Source organism: Haliotis asinina, chromosome 12 (assembly GCF_037392515.1).
Source record: "Haliotis asinina isolate JCU_RB_2024 chromosome 12, JCU_Hal_asi_v2, whole genome shotgun sequence".
In the NCBI taxonomy this organism is placed as follows: Eukaryota; Metazoa; Mollusca; class Gastropoda; order Lepetellida; family Haliotidae; genus Haliotis; species Haliotis asinina.
The window spans coordinates 11,214,626-11,239,038 of NC_090291.1; the positions used below are offsets into that span (position 1 = coordinate 11,214,626).

The 24,413-nt window shown below is 38.5% G+C and overlaps 1 protein-coding gene and 1 pseudogene across 1 annotated transcript; both read right to left on the reverse strand.

The window, feature by feature from the left end:
* Nucleotides 1-273: 273 nt before the first annotated feature.
* LOC137258742 (acetylcholine receptor subunit alpha-type acr-16-like) lies at nucleotides 274-11,146 on the reverse strand. The gene is made up of 6 exons (XM_067796432.1): nucleotides 11,062-11,146; nucleotides 9,078-9,220; nucleotides 8,438-8,482; nucleotides 7,533-7,642; nucleotides 1,184-1,722; nucleotides 274-644 (listed from the first exon to the last, which is right to left on the reverse strand). Exons 1-6 carry the CDS (start codon nucleotides 11,144-11,146, stop codon nucleotides 274-276), a joined length of 1,293 nt encoding a protein of 430 aa, XP_067652533.1.
* Nucleotides 11,147-19,503: 8,357 nt separating this feature from the next.
* LOC137258744 (neuronal acetylcholine receptor subunit alpha-10-like) lies at nucleotides 19,504-24,126 on the reverse strand (annotated as a pseudogene).
* Between the last annotated feature and the right edge of the window lie 287 nt (nucleotides 24,127-24,413).

Below are 24,413 nucleotides of genomic sequence, written 5' to 3' on the forward strand. Positions count from 1 at the left end.
TTAGACATTAAACGGTACCATTAAACCAGTAAGAGTGATCGATTTACAAGCAGAAACCCTGTAAGTTTCAAAGCTAGAACAGAAATTAGGTCCATATAATATGTGGATACAATGGTGAACATATTTTGTTTCTGCACTATTCAATGACTCATATTACAAATGTACAAACATTTCACGAAACAGACTAAATACGAATAACACATCATCACACAGAGTTCAATTCACATGTAACTACTGTCACCTCTACTAAGGGTGTAGAAATCACCATTATTTTCAACAGCATGTGAATAGAATGAAGAAAAGTACCGACACTAATATAGCAAGAAACGTAAAGCATACGAAGCAGATCTTGTCAAGTCGACGAGCAAGCAGGATCCATTTATCATTTGTAAGTCCATTGTTTTCGGACTGTTCTTTAATGTTTTTACTTGTTGAAGACAACTCCAGCTTCGAAGAATGATTTCTGCAACTCTCCCCAGTTTGTAGATCGTATGTATCTTCTCGTGATAGGTTAATCGTTCTTGAATCTTTGAACATTGGAACTGTGACTTCAAAGTCTGGGGCTAATTTATGAATGCATATGATAATCCCATTGGCAACCACTATCAGCATACTTACTATTGTCTGTAGGGAGGCATACATCACTGAAACAAAACGCACATGTGTAGATTATATGACAAAACGGAATGAGCACTCAATAAATGAAATTGACACTCGAGATCTGATAAGATCAGTCAATCTCGAAATGAAATTGAATGAAATTTGAATCCTCATGATCACATTATTATGTTTGATTATACCATGCGTGCAAACAGATCACATTTATTTATGTAACCATTAAACCAAACTTAGGAAGCACATGAGATCTGTGACCAAGAAGTAAGTCAGTAATTTTGTAAACGTTTAGCTGAAAACATATGAGACATATAATTTTGCAACCCCAAAATCTTGAATGGTGAACAGAAACAAAAAATGTCTTGGTGACGTAACGTACCTATCACAGAGATGGTAACAAGGTCATCCATGAGGACCAACAGCCTTTCATTTCAATCCAATTCAGTACCCATACAATTACAGGTGATGCATCCCGACAGTTAATAAACAAAATTGTGGTACAATGTATGCATACATACAAGAAATAGTAGTTCAAGAAACTGGAAAACCTCTTATAGACGAACCGTACCTATCAAAGAGACTGTATCTGACAACTTAGGCATCGCATCACTTATGGACCCAATGAAGACCAAGTAGGACAAGACCACGGTGATTGACAGAGTTATCTTCTCCCCACTCTCCACAGGTACAAGGAAGCTAACTGGACCGAGTAATGGAAAACTTGTCACTGGCAACACCATGACCATCCAGTAGAACGCTGGTCGTCTGTTGAGCACAAGACTGTAACTTATTGCCACCAATGCATCTTCAGCAAATTCCACATGGATGTGTTTGCAATGGACCGTGGACTCACCGATGGTGAACTCTCCATGTGGCAGAAAAGTTGTCATGTCGATCCCATTGAGACGACTGGTAGTGTTCAAGAATCTGCTTGTTGTCATCCAGGGAATAAATATAAAGGAACAGGTCTGGGAGTCGAAGGGGTACTTCCTGATGTCAATTTTGCAGCTTGTTTCACTAACAATTCCTGGTTCCCAAGTGACTAAGCCGCTACTTTCTATATGAACGAGAGTATCTTGTGCTCCTGGGCCCATTGTGTGAGAAACGCTATGTCTGAAGGAAAAACGCTAAATATTAGGTCGTACATATGTGAAACTGGGCAACAGAGATACTGAAGGTCTAGATGACACTAAGCTTGGAGACTGAGTCAGTGAGTGAGTTAATATTTAACGTCACATCGGCAATATCTCAGCCATATCGTGAGGAGAACATTTACCACTGAAATGAGATATATGTCTATTATAAAACCTGTCAACGAAAGACAGTAAAACAACTAGAATATCACAGTGTAGAATATAAAACTAGTAACTATACCTAGAACAATCTCTCTATAGAGGACAATACAATCTGAAAATGGGCTATAGATTGCTAACAACTGAAGGAAGATCACCATACTAGGGACCATGGGGACTTATAGTTCCTTTGCTACCTGCATGGACCCTAGCTTGATTTACATCATTCCCTCAGCCGTCAGCAATTCGGGAAATCTAGCCATTCAGTAAAAGGACACTTACTCTACGATTAAAAACAAGGAAAGTTTGAATTTACTTTGAATTTTTGTGGACTTACGTACCCTATCAGGAGTATAATAGTTTTACGGCACTTCAACCCCCTTTGAGGATACAGCCACTAATCAGCACAGTTACGAATTTAATCTTCCAATAATAAAGTATTTATCTATTTATAATTCATTTAGTTGATCTAATGTTTTAAAAATGCAATGACTAAATGAGAACTGATATTAGTAAAAAGGTCCTTCATACTACGTGATTTAAAATAGGTATCCCTTGTGATGGAATATTCAACGCAATCAAGCAAGTCATGCTTGACCGTGATTCTTTCATCACAAGGGATATAAAATAGAGGATCCTCACCTTTGAAAAGGTATTTATGCGTATATCTGGTGTGACCAATACGGCATCGTCTCATAATGACCTCTTGAAATCTGGACTGAAAACCCAAGTACGAATAACCAATATAGGGTTTTATTTCATGTAATTTATTGATGCTTACCTGGGTGTCCCACTTCTTCTGCATCAGATCACGGATATAAGACCTAACGTTAGCTTTATAATCAGTGTATGGAATAAGAATTGGTGTCACGGGTTTCTTGAGTACTGCCTTGGCTGCAAGATCAGCCATTGCGTTACCGGAAATGCCTATATGGCTTGGCAACCGAAGACGATGTCGTATTGGCCAGTAGCAAGGTTATTACACAGTTCAATAATTTATATTAAAAGTGGATGTTTACAAGATATATATTTTTAATAGCCTGAAGGCAAGAAAGAGAGTCGGAATATATTATATACTGTTTATGTTTAGGGTGTCTTTCAATATATTTAAGAGCCGTTAATATGGCGTGTGCTTCAGCTGTGAAAATAGAGCTGTGATCCGGTAATCGGGAAGAGATTGTTTCGGGAAGAGATCCAGCCTTGAATCCATCCGTCCGTGAAAAAGGATTTATATGTATTGTATCTACTTTTTAATTGATTAAATTCTTGTATATATTGTCAACTTGTGGCTTCACCAACTGCCAAGGAGGAGAAGAAAGCAAACGGGAAGGAGCTATATTTTCTAGCTTAATGCCAGCAGCAGAAAGGAAAGGTTTCACTCTTATGCCAAGAGGCGGAGCAAGAGAAGACTTCTTGTGATACAAATCCTCATACAAAGGATTAAAGACACAGTTATATGCAGGGTTTGATTTGTTGGAACACAATTTTGTTACATACTGTAAGGTTAATTTTATACGGCGTTGATTAAGAGATGGTTCATCTGCCTGGACATAGAGGCTGTCGACAGGTGATGTTCGAAAAGATCCAAAGCAAAGACCTTGGTGGTGAACAGAATCTAAAAGTTTTAGGTTGCTTTTGCAGTCTCCACCATATATAATGGAGCCATAATCAAGTTTTGAACGGATCAGTGATCGATACAGGTGTAGGAGGGTTGCTTGATCCTCTCCCGACTTAGCATGTGGAACAACTTTCAACAAGTCAAGTGCCTTCAGGCATTTAGTTTTGAGGGAATTGATATATGGTAAAAACGCTAAATGTGAGTCAAACATTAAACCTAAGAACTTGGCCTCCTTTACAACTTTGATGGAATTTTCATTGAGAAACAGTTCAGGGTCTTTATGCGGTTTATATTTTCTACAAAAAAAGTATACAAATAGTCTTGGTTTTGGAAAATGTAAAGCCGTTTTCAAGACACCATTTATTTATTTTATTTAAACACAACTGCAGTTGTCTTTTATTTATGAGAGCATTCTTAACAAAGGATTCTAATCGTACCAAATGATCAATGGTACTACGATTTTTCCTAAAGCCACATTGAATATCTGTTGTAAGTTTATTGGTTTCAAGATACCAAGTTAATCGATTATTTTTCCATTCGCTCCATAGTTTTACTCACACAACTCGTTAAAGAGATTGGTCTGTAATTAGATGAATCAGTATGATCTCGGCCAGGTTTTGGAATCGGGACGACAATGGCATTACGCAAGGAAGATGGGAAATTCCCTGAAGTCCATATCGAATAAAAAATATTTAAGAGTGTTTCCAAATATGATTCCGGTAAATGTTTCAAGAGTTGATAGTGTATGTTATCGGCTCCTACTGCTGTATCATGAGCTTGCTCATGGGCAGTGTGGAGCTCATGTAATGAGAATAATTCATTGTAGTCCTCACCATTGTCTGAGGTAAAAATATTTTTCTTCTTTTTCTGTTGTTTCTGATATTTTTGGAAGTCCGGGACGTAAATAGACGGGGAAGAATGTTTGGAGAGAGTGTCACCAAGCTTGTTGGCAATGTCCTGTTTATCACTTAAGTAATTGTCACCATCCCGCAGATGATGGACAATAGATTTGGAACCTTTGCCTTCTATTCGTTGAATCATGTTCCACACCTTTGAAATAGGTGTGCATGAATTAATTTTAAAAATATAGTTCCTCCAAGACTGACGCTTATTCTGCTTAAACGTGCGTCGAGCCTTGGCATGTACATTTTTTACTTTATCGAAATTATGAACTGTAGGGTGGCGGCAAAAATACTTTTCTGCTTTCTTCCTACTCTTTCTGGCCTGTTTACAGTCATTAGTAAACCATGGTTTACGAATATGTCGAATTACAGAGGATTTGGGTATCGTTTGGTCAGCAATGGCATTGATTATATCGGAATACAATTGTATAGGATCTTCGCTGATCATCGGAATACAATTGTATAGGATCTTCGCTGTTTACAAATGCGTCATGCTTTAAGTTTTCAATACACATGGCCTCAAATGATGACCAGTCAGCACTGGCAAAATTCCTTCTGGATGAAGGTGGATCATCACGAGGGTTAATTGTTTTAAGAATGGTGGGGAAGTGGTCACTCCCACAAAGGACATCATGAACCATCCATTCAAATTTATTATATACGTTGGGATCAGAGAATGACAGATCCAGGGAAGAATATGCTCCCGTAGCTGGATGTAAATAAGTGGCTGAATCATCGTTAAATATACACCGGTTATTATCTGAAATAAAGTCTTCAAGAATTTTACCTTTGCTATTAGTATGGACACTTCCCCATAGCCGTTAAGATCACCCATGATGAGACATGCCTTCGGAAGCTGATCGTACAGATTTTGAAGATCTAGCAGTTCAATATTGAGGGAGGAATATACAAGCTGCACAGTGTCAGAGCAATGTGCAGTGTCAGACGAATAGCAACAGTTTGAAGATCCGTGTTTAGGGTAACGGGGCTGTGAATGACACTCCGATGCACCAGCTTTAGTGCCTGGAGGAGAGAAGGAATCATAATCGCTAAATCGTCTTGAGGTGAAGGTATCAGTATTTTAAAGATATGTCTCTTGAAGACATAATGCTGACGAATGAGTAGTTGTATTTCGTTGAAGCTATTCTTTAATCCTCTGCAATTCCATTGAATTATATCAGACAACTGAGTAATGGTGGCTCAACTGGAGATCTCGTTCGTGAATGGGAGAAAGAGGACAATGTGACCTCCATGTCGAGCGGTCCAAAGGGGTTCTCTTTTCTCTTTTCTTTTTAATTTTTTTCCTTTCGGTTTTCAGGAATTAACTGAGGCTTGCTGTTTGTTGACAGTTTTAGACAGTGTCTCAGGCTTTCACATTTCAATCTCATCATAGAATTTTCCTTTTGCCACACAGGACAGTATTTTGATGAAGCGCCATGTGGACCATAGCAGCTTGCACATTTCAACACCTTGTCACAATCTCTGTTGTCGTGGCTCACACTGCAACGATGACATATCACAGAACCACGACATGAATTTGATCCATGACCGAACTTCTGGCACTTATAGCACCGGAGTGGACTGGGGACATACACGTCCACTGCGATATTAAAGTATCCTGCTTTAATGGATTGAGGTATGGATGAGCGAGACACTGTCAAGAGATATGTGTTAGTTTTTACGATGATGCCTTCTTTCTTGACGGTGAAACGTTTTACACCTATCACACCCTGATCTGCGAGCTCTGCTGCAATGTCCTCTTCTGAGATGTCCGACAGACAACGCGACCTGTCATGGATGATGCGTCTGTGTGCGGACAAAGTCACCTCAATATTGGCAAATGTTGTGACAGATAACAAATTAATAGATTGCTGTCTCCGAGCACATTCAACCAGAAGTGAACCACTGCGGAGACCGGTGACATTCTTAATTTCACCACACATCCCTGATACGGCCTTAGAAATGGCGAAAGGGTTTAATTTTATCGGGAGAAAGACAACAGCCACAACTGCAAGGAAACAAGGAAACGAGGCCAGGCGTTGGAGTAATAGTTTTTGAAGATTCGTCAACTGTTTCATAACGCCTCTTCTTTTCATTTCTAGATGAACCAGATAGTTGTTGTGACATGGAGAAAGGAGTGTTCAGCACCCGTGCTCCCCACCCACCACGGAGTGTCTACAAGGACGATGTCCATATGCACCGGATCTCCAAGATGCTGACACCAGGGATACACGGGTGTTATACTCCAGAGAATATGACATGAATAGATGTATTTATCTACCAATTTAATGTCAGACTGGTTCGGCCCTAGACAAGAAATCGGAGACATGCATTATTCAGAGGTCAACATCTCCAGATTGGCCCATGAGCCACTGTCTTCTGGCATAGGACTCTAGGCAAATTGATAAATAAATACTCTGTACACTGAAAATCACAACAATACAAAATGTGCAAATTCAAAAACTATGCACAGGGCTTGGCGTGACCAGCCGATTGATAGAACCGGGCCAGTTCTACCACCCGTCTAGGTGAAGTCGGGCCAAAGTGGTGTGTTGAGCAACAGGAACACGGTTCCACCCCCCGTTTCCCTTGCTCCGCCAACACAGGGCCGCAACCCCCGGCAAACGGGTTGGTGGACCAAATATCCCCCCGGGTCCACGACGAGGGTGAACGGCGCTTGACGTTACTCAGCACCCACAACGAGGAGGTGGCCGTCACGGGTGCATTGGAGACTGAACTCCTATCAAAATGTTACATACATGTATGCCCTTTGTCCATTGGTGACAAGTGTTTTGTGTAAACGTACTGCTTCTTGTGGTCTCGATATAGCGGAAGACAGCGTCCTGCTTTAATACTTTCACCCCCTCACTCACCCTACTCAACATCATGTGCAGGTTTGGAAATAAGTATTGACTATAATATGATTTCTGTAAGCCGTGCTAGCATTTTTGTGTTTCCATCCCTGATGGCAGGGCACGTTGGTCATATTATCAGTATCTGGTTCAGACTGTATTATTGCAAATCGACTATAACATTGGAATGTTACCTTTTAAGTGGTCTTCAGTATTAGTGCGACAGGTTCCATGATTGTTGTTTAATACGTACGCATTGTCGACGATGTAGTCGGGCCGCCATATGTTCGTCTGTGGCACTGTGATGAAGTCCAGTCCTCCATACTCACTGGCGTTCCATGATAGGATTCTGTCATACCAACGCTAAAAAAACAAACAAGGTAACAAACAAACAAGGAAAGAAACAAACGAAATAATGTCAAGAATTTATTCAACATATTTACAAAATTTTCAGAAGCTTCAATTAACCAGAAGAGAGCAAATTTTGAGTGTTTCAGTCAGAAACCTATTTGAAAAAACATATGTATGTAAATGAGTACTTTATGATTATATATGAAGTATACGCCACAAACGATTAATTATTAATGTTTAACATGTCTCTGCATGCGATGTGATTTGTAGGTATTTTCATTTCTTATCGGTATGTACTACAACTAATACTCTTTTGAAACCTTTGAATCCATACAAATTTTGTTGCTAAAATATGATCATTTGAAGGCTTTTAAATGCAGTCATCGAGCAATCCACGGCCGTTGAACCCCAACACGAGTATTAATTTGCTTTGTAGCCTGCTTTGGGAGATTCCATCGGTAAATATATATTTTATTACCGTGTTCCAGTATGCCAGATGCGGTCCAGTATTATATATAATGCCATTCCAACCGAGGAACATTGACATGTGGCTTTGATTGGATACATTTCCGCAATCCTGATCTTGAAGTGAACACCCTAGTGCACTGCTTATCCAAGATCCATAATGGCACTGATCCTCATCTGCATGTTTGTTGTATACTGCACTTCAATATGGTGACAGCATATAATGAGTATATTTGGCTTGAACGTACGATGTTCAAGGTGGCAAGTGTAAGAGGAATCAAGTTATTTTTGTAAAACTACTGAAAACAATGTTTATGTTGCAATATAAAACAGTTAACTTACCAAGGACAGCACGCCGTACCATTTCAGTTTTTGAATCTTCAGATCCTACATTTGAAAATTTAGCTAGATATTACACGTACACGCATATGCTCACAGACACACACGTGACAAACGTACACATCTACAGGCATCTATCTATCTATCTATCTATCTATCTAGAGGAACTGAAGTAAGGGATCACATGAAAGCACAAGTTTTCCTTTAAATCTTCCAGATTGAGAGATACAAAACAAGTCTAGAAACCTGAGAATATAAGTAAACGAACACCTGTTCTTTCATGTGATCCCATAGTTTTCCCTCAGTATGCACCCTACCCCCACCCTCGCGCACACACGCACGAACGCACGCACGCACGACTGTCTGAAGATCTTTGGTCCTTTAGTGGCAACTGGAATTTTATATTGACAATCGGACTTTAAAGAATGTGACGATGGCAAGTCAGCTGTCTGATATTATTTATCCATGTTGTGATGAAAGTTGGTAAGACATTCAGCTGTATATATTCTGTATAAAACGAAGATTTTAGAAATTTGTAAGAAATAGTTTTACCAATAGCTTAACTCTTTATTCGTGACGCCAAGATCACACACACACACATTTGCCAGTTTGATGGTTTTCATTCTCAAGTAGCCGTACTTACCAGATATGCGATAGTGATAAGCGCGAACCTCATATCTACCGTTACTGCTTCTGATTGGTTGTGAACAGGGCGAATGTAAACATCGTATCCATTGAAGATTTCTTCCTTCAACTGCTTGACGTCCTCCAGGGTAACGGCTCCGACTGATGCAGAGGTTGAACAAGAGTGTCTATTTATTAGTGTACCGATTCAACAACATGGTATTGTTCTATAAAATGCATTCAGTAACTTATCAAAAACAATTCCCGAAGATGCTTTAGGTTCTGGTAAACGCAGAATGTCAAAATATGAGTCAGATATGATAAATGTATCTTCATGCACAACGTGGACGACACTAACTCTACAGATCGGCGCCAGTGCATGTGAAAGTGTGTGCGTTGTTCTCAAATACGCAGTCGAAGGATGCTCGAGGCATCATCTGAATTTTATGCATTTGTTTCAAATGAGAATTTAAATCGGACATTATTAATGACCAAGAATTGTTACACAAAAAGAAGGCTTGAGGCAATTTACATTTCCAGGAGAACACTTTTTTCGAATTATCTGCCTTGATGAAGTGATGAACAATAAACCTAAAACTATTTCAAGAACCGTCTCAAGACATTCCAACTTAACACACTACATGTCTATGACAAACATAATCTCGGTCAATCGCTCAGTTCAAATGTATCTATTTCTTCGAAATAACCAAAGTAAGTACTAGAAGATGGTCCCGACAACAATGCGCCCATATATCTCGTCTTTGTCGAAACGAGGCTCTAAATAGGATAATGTCCCTGAATTGTTATACTATTAGAACTGTTCCACCTCAGGCAACCCACATTTTTCCATGAGACCACTGGACCAACGTGTCCTCAAAGATAACATTCCTTACTTTACCATAAACGTTATAGACAATGCTTAAACGTGATCACGATACAAGGGTCGGTCAAAAAGTAATCGGCCTAAGTATACTCTCGATGTCCAATGTTTGGAAAGATTCCATGTTAGTTTGAAAGAATCATTAGCAAAGCCATATCCAAAATTCACATGTAGGTAAAGTGGTTAACGAGATATTAGTCACCAGAACACACTGGAGTGATATATTTCTGAAACAGCTGCAGAAAATGAAAAACGATCTATCAGTTAGTATCTCTTGGATAATGGCATAAACTCATATAATATCATATAAAATATGATCATTATAGTATTGGATGAATTCCCGTAATTATCAACAGTTAAATGACACCTCCATTTAAATCTTTCAAAAACAGTGTGTCCAGAAATGTAAGCTGGCCCTCTTTACAACATATAGAGAGCTGACACTTGTGTGAAAATTCAGTATTTAGTTTGAACCCTTGACATTATGTATGAATAAACTATAGCACTTAAAATATGTTATGTCCTAATGATTACGTCATTTGAAAGAGGTGGGGAGGATCTCTAAAACAAACTGTTTCAGTGAACATGAAGTAGGTAGTCTCTTTAACAAGCGAGTGTAGCAGTTGTTTGAACCCTTGACATCATGTATGGATAAATGAACTTCAGATTGCAGCTTCAATTCATGGACATTAATATCTAAGTTTGATTCTAGTGGACTTTTACCTATAGAAAACATATAAAATGTTCCTTGCATATTTTGTTACTTTAGTTTGTGATGCAAGTTTTGCAGAATTTGCATTTTTGGTGGTACCAAGATAAAAAAAGGTAAAAAATTGGTATCGCCATGCTGTAACGTCCAAACAACAATCATAAATCTGGAAAGAAAATGAGTCTGATCTTGCTTTTAGTTGAATCTGTGTGCAGATGTGTAGATGAACTGAACTCAGGTGAGTTGCATATGTACGTTGTAAAAAAGCCCTAATTACAGCACTGTCTTACAAATCTCTCGTTGCAATGAATCATAGACCGTTGTCGCATTTTCCCAACATTTGCATCAATGAAAATAAATCATGATGAGTGTGACCATAGTAAAGCATGTCCGAGTAATTCTACTTAACCAGACCTTCCGTCTCCTGTTGAAATATGTCAAAAGAATACTTGACGCGGAAATCGCGGCCACAGTTCATGTATCGGCGATGTTGTGCCATTTTGTACGAAATATACAAAAACAGGACGAGAATACAACAGTCCAACCAACCGTTGATAACAGCATTTCAAACGGCAACATATATGAAGGTGTGTAGTTCAGATTGTTTAGTTAGTGACAACCGAGAGTTAGTTGCTTTGACTGGCTTTTTAAGCAGTAGTCCAAGAATTTTCCGGCTACATCCCGACATATGGCAGGTACCCAACAACCCGTGACGTCATCCACATTAGCATAAAAAAGGGGAGGTTACTCCTGAAATGAGTCTGGAACACCCATGCGCTTAACATTACACATATGTTGAACCCACATTAAGAGATCCAGCACACCAAAGTTAGTTACAGATGTAAAGTAATTGTTTTTTAAAATATGCCCGAACTTTGTTTCTGTTCCCGTTCGCAACATATATAGCTCAACTACTCATTACTTATACTCATATTAATATCTCACACTCATTCCTGTATCCAATAGATAGAAACACGTTACAAATTTCTAGGAACACACGTCTGAGGTATTTGTAATGCCGGTGTAACGTTACCAGAAACAATGTATTATTGAAATTCAGTTTATGGGAAGATATGAGTGAGTGAGTTAATATTAAAAATCGCAGTATATGTAACAGCAGCACATGTCCCTCATATCATGGCAGAAATGTGCTCTATCTATCGGAATATTAAGTTAATCGCTCGAACATCATTGTATATTAATAATTCTATATGACACATGTACCACCGTATCCTTGTCAATACCTTACTGTGATATCATATATGATCAGAATTCCAAAGAGACTTACCGTTATAAAGGTGCATAAGTAGAATCATACACGTGAGAGTAGTTGGTGCCACTGGACCTGGAAAATGGTTCCCGAATGCCATTTTTTCGTCAAAGTGTCGGAGTGATTCAGTATCTAGTTTAAACTTCACGCGTGCTGGTGTGTGTACTAATTAGGGGATATTTTTACTGGATTCAACTGACATTATCGATTCACAGGATAAACGACATCTAATTAGTATTTGAACATTGCGAGTCATTCACGCATCTTACACGCATTTGAACATTATTTGCCAACGCCTAGAGACTTAAGACGTAATGATCACCAATGATATGTATGTCATCACAGTCTCGTGTTGACACAAGGAGGACAATTCGTAATTTTGTAAGCAATTAGTGTTGAGTCTGTGCAATGAAATGAAATTCTAATATGTATATATATTTTATATGAACGTAGAATATTGACACCAAAGTAGGTCCAGTCGCGTTTTTAAGTGGTGAAGCACATTTCGCTGAAGAAAACATGAGACAAATCAGTAGTAACCATAATGTTTTCACGGATAGGAATTACAGTATAACTGTATAAATATGGTTTCCTGTCTGGAAAAGATTTCGTGACAATAGGTGATGGCAATAACTTAACATACTGCTATGTTAAAAACCCCTTTCATCTTCTCCAAAAGCAGTCTGAACTGTAGGCAATTAACCTTTAACTATATAGTCTGAAAGTAGTACTTTTCCAGGACTATTTCGTTTTTGTTGAAGCAAAATGCTATCAGTAATGACGGCAATAGGAACTAGGAACTGTGCTGTTTAATATCTTGATAAAAAGAGTAGGAGACAATTGAACATAGACAGTCATGAACCATTTACTACAAATGTAGGACCTGACGAAATAGTGACGAACAAAGCTCTTTTACAACCCCTCACTCCCTTTCTATTATGTCTTGATTCATTGATACACAGAAGACGGTGACTCACGGACCAACCTGGTGATGCGCACCTCCGATTACTCTTTGTCCTCAACTGATTGTCATGGGCCGAACAATTCTGACCTTTGATCCGGTGGACACCTACAGTTTTTCGTCTAAGGTGTTATACTCGAGAGATGGCTTGAGAATTCTCTCATGGAAAGTTGAAGTCATCCCCGTCGTTATGCGGTCTCAAATGGCGAAATGTTGCAGAATTTTAAAGTACAAGCATTTAGAGTTATGTCCCTTGGTCTCTTTCGCTTTCTCGTGACGTTGTGGAGTGAGTTTTCTTCCTACAACGTATTACGGAAATTACAAACAATTACAGGTTTCATTGTTTGTCGATCTGGGCCAAAACAAGACTGAAATCTCAGTATGAATTTTTCAAATCATATGGCCGGGAGGCATCAGGCTGAAATGTCTGAAAATAAAGACGCTGTTATTTCTGTTCAGTACGGAGCCAGAATCAGAATATTTTCATTTCAGATTTTAATACCTTTGGTTCACAGAGTATGATGCCACTATATATTTTATAAATTAGTGCTATCGGAAAGGAAAGTTAGGAAGTTTTATATCTAGGTCACGCTACCGCTTTGCAAACTGGTGTAAGTAGACATTTGTAACCTTTCGACTTTTTGCAACACTGTACGCTCTAGATCTACGAACTTCAATTTGTTAGAGGGGCGCCTATTTGGTTGAAATCCTGTTTCGCTGGATTCTACAATACTCTTATTCAGTTATAACCTGTGTCATGAATTTAAATCAAACTATTATTTCGTTTATGACAGGACTTCAAATAATTTAACTTGATACTATTTCGGTGATCTTGCCAGTTTCCAACTCCCACGTTACTCAAGATCTTCCTCGGAGACCCCTTCCTGGGAGGAGTGATTTTACCCGGTACATGTCACTCCTGTAACCTATTACTCCTGTGAGGTACCCTATGCCGGTTGGCGGAGGAAGTTTGATGACGTAAAACGATACAATGAATTGTGTCGTATGTATCCTTTGGAGAGCAGCTTTCTTACAAGCTTGAAACTACAGCTAAAGCAGCACAGTGCCGACAGTGAGAAGTGAGTCGAAAATACCAATACCAAAGAGATGATGCTGAATTCGAGATGTTCGCTGGCAAAAGGCGAAACCCACAAAATAACAGTCAAAAACTGTGAACACAATCAGGCGTAGATCAGACTTTGATCGCATACAAGGCGTAGGATGGGACTATAGGAATCTTAACGAAGCCGGTGACAACATGAAGTCGCAAACCGTGCGTTTTTACAGGAAAACACCAAAACCCATAAAGGATTACATACTGTTTTCAGATCATGTGGAACCAAATTTCATAACCAAACCACAAAGCATGGGTGTTTACATTTGTAAATGTTGCCGGGAACAAAAGCATGGTGATCAAGTACCGGTATCTGAGATACGGATCTGTTTTAAGCATGCGTTTCATGCTGTGTTCATATTGAGGCTAGAGTCTTGAGATAACATAATGATCTGTCTTGAGGAGGAGATTTTATTCATGGATGACATACCTTGGTAGTTTTTGTTTGTGAAGTATCTGAGATACAGGTCAGTTTTAAGCACGCGTTTCACAAATAGTAGTTTGTTTTCTTTAGACAGAATGATTTTGAGGTTGCAGTGATAAAAAGATTACGAACGGCAGCTATCATTCCCTTCACAAACGAGTTCAATTCACCTGACGTCCCCACGAAAAAGTTCAGTTTTAAATCGGTGATAGCAGAATGGAGATAAACATACGGTATTGGGAAATTCGATAAATGGTAGACCGAATTGATAGTCTCTAAATTTCTTTTGATGCCGAACGCGCAGTGTGAGGTTCGGCTGATTGATCTAGAGACTATCAATTGGATCTAATATTCATCTAAATTTCAAAGACAGTACGTTTATGTCCCAAATAGTGTCGTAATTGTACTTTGTGGGTTACACCGATACGTTACAGAATGTATATAGAGATTACTAAACGAGTGTCTGTCAGATACTACTTGTCTTACAACGAGTTGTAGTTAAGGAAAGCGAGTTAAATACTTTTTAAAACAAAGAGTTGTAAAATAAATGGTATCTGACAGACATGAGTACGGTAATCTGTTTCTCACACACGGTAAAATCCCCCCATGTTAAGGTCGAATAGATTTAAGTTTCATATTTTCTCATCGTAGCGGCACAATAATACACAATACAACGTTTGTGAATGAGTGACGTCACATGGCTTCCTAATCACTACTCATCCCCATGGTGAACCTCTCAAAAAAGATTTTTCCATATCTACGGCGTCAACAAGGCGATAGTGATAATGTAAAATATAAAAAATCAAATATAAGACAATAATGCACTCCTGAACCCTTTGATAACGTACATTGTTTTTAGTTCTGAGTGTCATAGGGAAATTTGATAACATTGAAATCACATAATATCTCGGAGCTGGAAAGTGGATCTCTATCGAAAGAATCATCATGCTTATCAGTGAAAAATGTTATCTTCGTCAATTTAGAAGAAGAAACCACGAGGGAAACCCATCTCACAATGGACAGTCACTAAAGAAATCGTATCAGATGCATGACACCTGTGGCATCTCTCTAGTGAAAGTACCAATGCTGCACAGTTTGAATATCCGAAGACAACATCGCGCTTTACCTCTAATTGTTTCAGCCATTTGAATTCATGACTAGAGGCAAAAGATTCAATAAAACGTATTATGAAATAACTAGATTTGTGTTATATGTATTCTTATTGTGTGTTCTTGTATAAAAATCAGTTTATGTTGCAATCAGGAAAATAACAGGTAGGAGTTAAGGTGTTTGGCCCGAGTGACAGGTTTCTGTTCGATTGAAGTAATTTAATGTAACAATGAATTTTAGTAAGGAAAGTAGTCTGTCGTAACCTGACCCAAGGTCATCTCCATGGAGTAGCCAATCACGGTATTAGAAATCGACCTTACACATATGTGTGATAACAGTGTTCTCACATGAATTTCACAACCCCGGGTGTTTAAGGAATTGGGATAATCAAACTGTATCTGTGATAATCGCGTTCAGTATTAAGTGTTCCATGGATTTAGGAATCATTATGTGACAGAGAACTGCATTATAAAGCTGTGTTAATTGTTCTTGGTTCGTTATTGAATTAAGGAATACGATAAGTAAGGCATTCTCTAGAACTGCATATATTAATCAGGCACAGTCAAATACAACACGTAACAAAATGTACATGGAGATAATCGCACACGTTTCGTTTTACAATGTAGGTTGACCAGCAGTTAATGACGGCCACATTTAACCCTGTATTCTCAACCTAGTTCCATCAACATGGTGGTGGCTTGTAAGTAATTCCGCATGTTTTTGCTACTGAAAAAGACCGATCCATGTTGGAAGTAATACTTTACAGGGACTTTAGTGTTTGCTTTCAATTTGAAATTACCGTCGTTGGATGAAAAGGTAAACAAGGTTTCTATGCTTTGATTTTCAACGAATTAGAATGCAGCAGGGGGACCCATTTTATAGTAGAATCTTTAGACATTACACGGTACCATTAAATCTGGAAACTCTCGAAAATGGTTTATTCAGTACTTTGGCCACATGGCCCATTGTACAATTACAAGAAAATATACACAATTTGGTCACGTGCTTGACCTTACATTGAAAACATTTTTCAGATACAGAGCAACGGATGTAATAACTAAAATATTTTCACTATTTAACAAATTATCATACATTGGTTATTGATATTGTGGTGAATTGGCAGAAATTTGTTCTTGAGAGATTCATATTTACTACAAATAAATAATACGTGAAATGCATCTTCCGTACCCAGGCTACAATGAGGACATAGTGCGTCAGTGTGAAGTTTGGCATTTTCTCGTCGTTTCTTGTTAATAGAAACATTGTTCAGATATATTCGAAGTTTACAGTATGCTCGTCTCAACTTTTTATCCAGTGGCAATGTAATATATCTCTCAGGTTGCAGAAGAGACAGTTTCATCTGCTTGTAGTGATCGAGAAAACTTGAGTTGCTGATGGAGTCATGCCAATCTTGTAAATAAATATCAGTTAAACGTTGTTTAAACGTGTATAGAAACGATTTATGGTCCCCGACATCTTGTATCATCCAAACATTTGAGAATCCAGTTACAAACAGCAAATGTCGTACATTTGACACCCAGATAGACTTGCCATTCTCATCCAGCTGTTTTAATATCAGTGAGTGAGTTAAAGTTTAACGTCACATCGGCAATATCTCAGCCATAACGTGACGAGAACATTTAATACTAAAATGAAATATATATAATTATTTTTTATATAAAACCTGTCAACGAGGGACAGTAAAACAACTAGAATATCACAGATGAGAATATAAAACCAGTAACTATACCTAAAACAATTTATCTATAGAGGACAATACAAGATAAAAATGGGCTATAGATTGCTAACAACTGAGTGTAGATCACCATACTAAGGTCCATGGGGACTTACTGTACCTTTGCTACCTGCATGGACCCTAGCTGGATTTACATCATCCCCTCAGCCGTCAGCAATTTGGGAAATCTAGCCATGCAAATAAAAACACACTTATGCTACGATTAAAAACGTGAAAGTTTGAATTTACTTTGAATGTTTGTGGACTTACGTACCCTCTCAGGGGGGACAATAGTTTTACAGTACTTCAACCCTCTTTGAGGATACAGCCACTAACAAGCACAGTTACCAATTTAAACTTCCAATAATAAAATATTTATCTATTTACAATTCAGTCAATAAATCTAATTCTTTTAAAAATACAATGATTAAATGACAGCTTGTGTTATTAAAAAGATCCTTCAAAGTTCGTGAATTAAAATACTGATCCCTTGTGATGGAATACTCAACACAGTTTTTAATATCATATAACAGTTATATGGATATCTTTGTGGTTCTTGTCGCAGAAGTCGAATATTTGATCACTCTTAGTTGACTACAGATATGCATGAGATATCGCCCTGTTTCTCCAAGAATGGCTTTATTAGCTGCAAACTTCCCAACTCCTATAAAATGCTTGAAATGTGCTGCATGTAATTTCTCTATAGAATCCTGGTAAACAGAGCCCCATATCTCCGACGAGTACACCAGTATTGGAGACACTTTAGAGCCAAACAGTTTACATGCAGCTGAGAAAGATAAATCTTTGCACTTATTGAATAACTGATACAGAGGTGTAACAGCCTTTCCCGCTTGTGAGGCCAATGTTTGACATGCTTTTGTCCACTTTAAAACACAGGAGAACACTAACCCGAGATATTTATAGTAAGACACAATCTTAACAGGTTTTCCGCATAATGTCCAGGATTCGCGTCTTGAAAGGATTCCACCATTCCGAAAAACGATATTGTTAGTTTTGTCCATGTTAATTTCCAATCCCCATTTGGCACAATACTCCGTAATACAGTTCAGCTGTCTCTGTAGTCCAACCACGGTATATGAGAATGTAACAATATCGTCGGCAAATAACAGCAACATAATATTGTCTATTGATGCTGAAACAAAAACTCCTTTTCCATTGGACGAATACATGTCACTTACCAGTTCGTTGATAAAAAAATATAAATAGCGAAGGGCTTAGTATACACGCCTGTCTTACTCCAGAGGATGTTTGGAAAAGAGGAGTTTTTTGTCCATCAATCTGAATGCAAGATATAACATGATTGTACATATTCTTGATGATGGTGTACAGTTTCCCATGACAGCCACGTTTCAGCAGCAGATAGAGCAATTTCTGTCTTGGAATGAAGTCAAACGCTTTTATAAAGTCAATAAAAGCGGCGTAAAATCGCCCCTTTGGTCTTGATAGATATTTTGTACACAACGCTTGAAGGACGAAAATATTGTCTATTGTTGAATAATTTTCTCTGAATTCTGCTTGAGCTTCCGATAGCAAATCATTAAGTTCAATCCATGTCCGTAGTCGTTTTTCTAAAATTGTTGTGAACATTTTTCCAGAAACGTTTAAAACCGAAATACCACGATAATTACTGGGGTCTGCCTTGCAGTGGCATTATCAATCCGACTGCCCATGATTCAGGGAAACTACCAGTATCCATTACTTTATTAAATAGTGGTAGGAGAAACGCAGTCAGTAATGCAATATCAGCTTTCAGGAATACCGGAGGAATGCCATCCTCTCCTGGGGCCTTTCCATTTTTTAAATATTTAATAGAGTCCGTGACTTCAGTTTCTGTGATCTCCTCACACAGAAAGTCTGTATGGAAAGGGGTTTCACCACAGGTTTCACAAGTATGATTATCTACAAAATCATGTACAAAATGGTCAAATTCAGTATTGTTATTATTAAGACAGTAAGAGTGACCGATTTACAAGCAGAAACTTTGTAAGTTTCAAAGTTACAACAGAAATAAGGTCAGAATAGGCCAATATAAAATGTGGATACAATGGCGAACATATTTTGTTTGTGCAGTATTCAATGACTCATATTCTATTACAAATGTACAAACATTTCACGAAACAGACTAAATATGAATAATTAACACATCCTCACACAGAGTTTAATTTACACGTAACTACTGTCACCTCTACTAAAGGTGCAGAAATCACCATTATTTTCAACCTCAGCATGTGAATAGAATGCCGAAAAGTACCGACACTGATATAGCAAGAAACGTAAAGCATACGAAGCAGATCTTGTCAAGTCGACGAGCAAGCAGGATCCATTCATCATTTCTAAGTCCATTGTTTTCGGAGTGTTCTTTAATGTTTTCACTTGTTGAAGACAACTCCAGCTTCGAAGAATGATTTCTGCAACTCTCCCCAGTTTGTAGATCGTATGTATCTTCTCGTGATAAATTAATCGTTCTTGAATCTTTGGACATTGGAACTGTGACTTCAAAGTCTGGGGGTAATTCATGAATACATATGATAATTCCATTGACAACCACTATCAGCATACTTATTATTGTCTGTAGGGAGGCATACATCACTGAAACAAAACGCACATGAGTAGATTATATGACAAAATGGAATGAAAACTCAATAAATCAAACTTACACTCGAGATCTGATAAGATCAGTCCATCTCGAAATGAAATTAAATGAAATTTGAATCCTCGTGATCACATTATTATGTTTGATTATACCATGCGTGCAAACAGATCAAATGTATTTATGTAACCATTAAACGAAACTTAAAAAGCACATGAGATCTGTGACCAAGAAGTAAGTCAGTAATTTTGTAAACGTTTAGCTGAAAACATATGAAGCAAAACATTTTCGGCAAAGGGAGCTAATTCTCGATACATAGTACCCTGTATCTTGAGTTAGCTCCTTTGTGGCTTTTGCCTCGAAGTTTCCTTCCAATTTACTTTAGCCCCCTTTACAGGAGACAAACCCCTTATCTTATAAAAAGTGACAAAAATATATTTTATATATTCATATAATTTTGCAACCCCAAAATCTTGAATGGTGAACAGAAACAAAAAAACTCTTGGTGACATAACGTACCTATCACAGAGATGGTAACAAGGTCATCCATGAGGACCAACAGCCTTTCATTTCAATCCAATTTAGCACCCATACAATTACAGGTGATGCATCCCGACATTTAATAAACAAAAATGTTGCCAAATGTATGCACACATACAAGCAATAATATTTCAAGAAACTGAAAAACCTCTTATGGACGAACCGTACCCATCAAGGAGACTGTATCTGACAACTTAGGCATCGCATCACTTATTGACCCAATGAAGACCAGGTAGAACAAGACCACGGTGATTGACAGAGTTATCTTCTCCCCACTCTCCACAGGTACAAGGAAGCTAACTGGACCGAGTAATGGAAAACTTGTCACTGGTAACACCATGACCATCCAGTAGAACGCTGGTCGTCTGTTGAGCACAAGATTGTAAGTTATTGCCACCAATGCATCTTCAATGCATCTTCAAATTCCACATGGGTGTGTTCGCAGTGGACCGAGGACTCACAAATGGTGAACTCTCCATGTGGCACAAAATATGACATGTCGATCCCATTGAGACGACTGGTAGTGTTCAAGAACCTGCTTGTTGTCATCCAGGGAATGAATATAAAGGAACAGGTCTGGGAGTCGAAGGGGTACTTCCTGATGTCAATTTTGCAGCTTGTTTCACTAACAATTCCTGGTTCCCAAGTGACTAACCCGCTACTTTCTATACGAACGAGAGTATCTTGTGCTCCTAAGTTCGTTGTGTGAGAAACACTATGTCTAAAGGAAAAGAAGCTAAATATTAGGATGTACATTTGTGAAATTGGGCAACAGTGCATGATAATGATCCAGATATACTGGAAGTCAAAATGACATTAAGTTTGGAGACTACTCATTTGAGCTCCAATAAAAATATGACGTACATGTATGCCCTTTGTCCATGGGTGACACGTGTTTTGTAAACATACTGCTTCATTTAGTATCGATATAGCTGAAGACAGCGTCCTCACTTTAACATTTTCACCCCCTCACTCACCCTGCTCAACATGATGTCCATGTTTGGGAATAAGTATTGACTATGATATGATATTTTATTAACTGTGCTTGTGTTTTCATAACTGATGGCAGGGCACGTTGGTCATATTATCAATATCTGGTTCAGACTGTATTATGTGTAGGTCGACTATAATATTGGAATGTTGCATTTTAAGTGGACTTCAGTATTAGCTCTTCAGTATTAGTTTGGCATATTCAAAGATTGTTGTTTTATACATACGCATTGTCGATGACGTAGTCGGGCCGCCATATGTTAGTCTGCGGCACAGTGATGAAGTCCAGTCCTCCATACTCACTGGCGTTCCATGATACGATTCTGTCATGCCAACGCTAAAACAAACAAACAAACAAACAAACAAACAAAAATACTTATGGAGAGAATTTATTCAACATATTTACTGAATTTTAAAAAAGCTTCAATTAACCACCAGAGAGCAAATGTTGAGTGTTTCAGTCAGAAACCTATTTATAAAAACATATGTATGTAAATGAGTACTTTATGATGTATGAAGTATATGTCACAAACGAGAGGCGTTAAATATATCTCTGCACGCAATGTAATTTGTAGGTATTTTCATTTCTTATCGGTATATTCTACAACGGATACTCTCTTGAACGAGGACTGTCTGAAACCTTTGAATCCATAAAAATTTTGTTGCTGAACTATGATAATTTGAAGGCTCTTAAATGCAGCCATTGAGCAATCCACGGCCGTTGAACCCCAACACGAGTTTTGGTTTGCTTTGTAGCCTGGTTTGATAGATACCATCTTTAAATATGTATTTTATTACCGTGTTCCAGTATGCCAGTATGATATATAATGCCATTCCAACCGAGGAACATTGACATGTGGCTTTGATTTGATACATTTCACTGTGCACTGCTTATCCAAGATCCATAATGGCAACGACACTCATATGCATGTTTGTACATGAAGTATACAATTGGCACTTCAATGTGGTGGCGAAAGTATACAACGAGTACGATGTTCAAGGTGGCAAATGTAAGAGGAATCAAGTTATTTTTGTAAAAATAAAAAAAAAACACACTGAAAAAAAGGTTTGTGCTGCATTTTAAAACAGTAAACTTACCAAAGTCAGCACGCCGGACCATTTCAGTTTTTGAATCTTCAGATCCTGCATTTGAAAATTTGCTAGATATTACACGTACACACATAGGCTCACAGACACACACGTGACACACCTACACATCTATAAAACTAGAAACCTGGGAATATTAATAAACGAACACTTGAGCTTTCATGTGATCCCTTAGTTTTTCCCTCAGTACGCCCCCACGCAGGCAACCTACCCCCACCCCCCACCCCCACCCCCCACCCCTACGCCTTGAACGGACACACGCACGCACGAAAGGTCGAATGTCTGAAGATCTTTGGTCCTTTAGTGGCAGCTGGATTTTTATATTGACAGTCGGACTATAAAGAACGTAATAATAGCATTTGAACTGTCTGATGTTTTATCCACGTTGTTAAGAAGGTTTGTAAGACATTCAGTTGTATATATTCTGTACAAAAACGAAGATTTTAGAACTTAGAAATAGAAATAGTGTCACCAATAGCTCAACTCTTTATTCATGACGCCAAGCTCACACACACTCACACACGCTCGCGCACGCACGCGCACGCACGCATACACACATTTGCCAGTTTGATAGTTTTCATTCTCAAGTAGCCGTACTTACCAGATATGCAATAGTGTTAAGCGTGAACCTCATATCTACCGTTACTGCTTCTGATTGGTTGTGAACAGGACGTATGTAAACATCGTATCCATTGAAGATTTCTTCCTTCAACTGCTTGACGTCCTCCGGGGCAACGGCTCCGACTGTTAAAGAGGTTGAACAAGAGTGTCTATATATGAGTGTATTGATTCAACAAAATGGTAGTGTTCTATAAAATGAGGTAGTTCATGTATCGACGATGTTATGCCCCTTTGTACGAATTATACAAAGTAAAAAACCAACAAAAAACCAATAAACCCCCCCCCCAAAAAAAAAACCAAAACAAAACAAAAAACAACAACAACAAAAACAACAACAAAAAAAAAAAAAACAAAAAAAAAAACAAGGCCAGAATACAAAAAGTCGTAGTATATGTAAAATCAGGACATGTTCATGATGCCATGGTAGAAAAGTGCTCTATCTAACCGAATATAAGCTCATCGCTCGAACAACATGGCATATTAGCAATTTTATATTATAAACTCTCTCAAAAAAGAAACGCAACCCTCGTGTTTTGACAATTTTATTTCTAAGATTTTGGACAACACAGCTTTTTTATTTGTGAAGACTCAGGTCTGATATTTGGCAAACTGATAACTGATATAATCATGTTTGAAATGTTCAAATCAAATGCCATTTCATAGACCCCAGGGGGTCACCAGGGGGCGTTTTCCTCAGTATCTCGTATGGGCCCCACGAGCTTCAATCACTGCACGGCATCTCCTTGGACAGGAACGAAAAAGTCGGCGGATGTTTTCTTGTGGAATAGCTCTCCACTCCTCCTGCAATGCAACAGAGAGCTGTTGTAGCGTCTGCGGCGCAGGCTGACGTTGACGTACGCGTCGATCGAGGGTGTCCCATAGGTGTTCGATCGGGTTGAGATCGGGAGATTTAGATGGCCATGGCAGGACATTTACGTTAGAATTCTGCAGAAAGTTGCACTGTTGCATGTGCGGTATGAGGCCGGGCGTTGTCATGTTGAAAAATCTGTCTCTGTCGATCAATAACTGGGAGAAGGTGAGGCTGCAACACGTCGTTGATATAGCGCTGGGCTGTCAGGTTGCCTTGAACGATCACTAAGTTCGATTTCTGGTTATAGGAGATGGCTTCCCATACCATTATGCTTCCCTCGCCAAATCTGTCCACTTGTCTTATGCAGACAGGCGCAAAACGTTCTTGACGTCTCCGATACACACGCTGTTTTCCGTCGTGACGTTGCAAAAGGAAACGGGATTCATCAACGCCTCCAGTTTTGTAAGGTCCA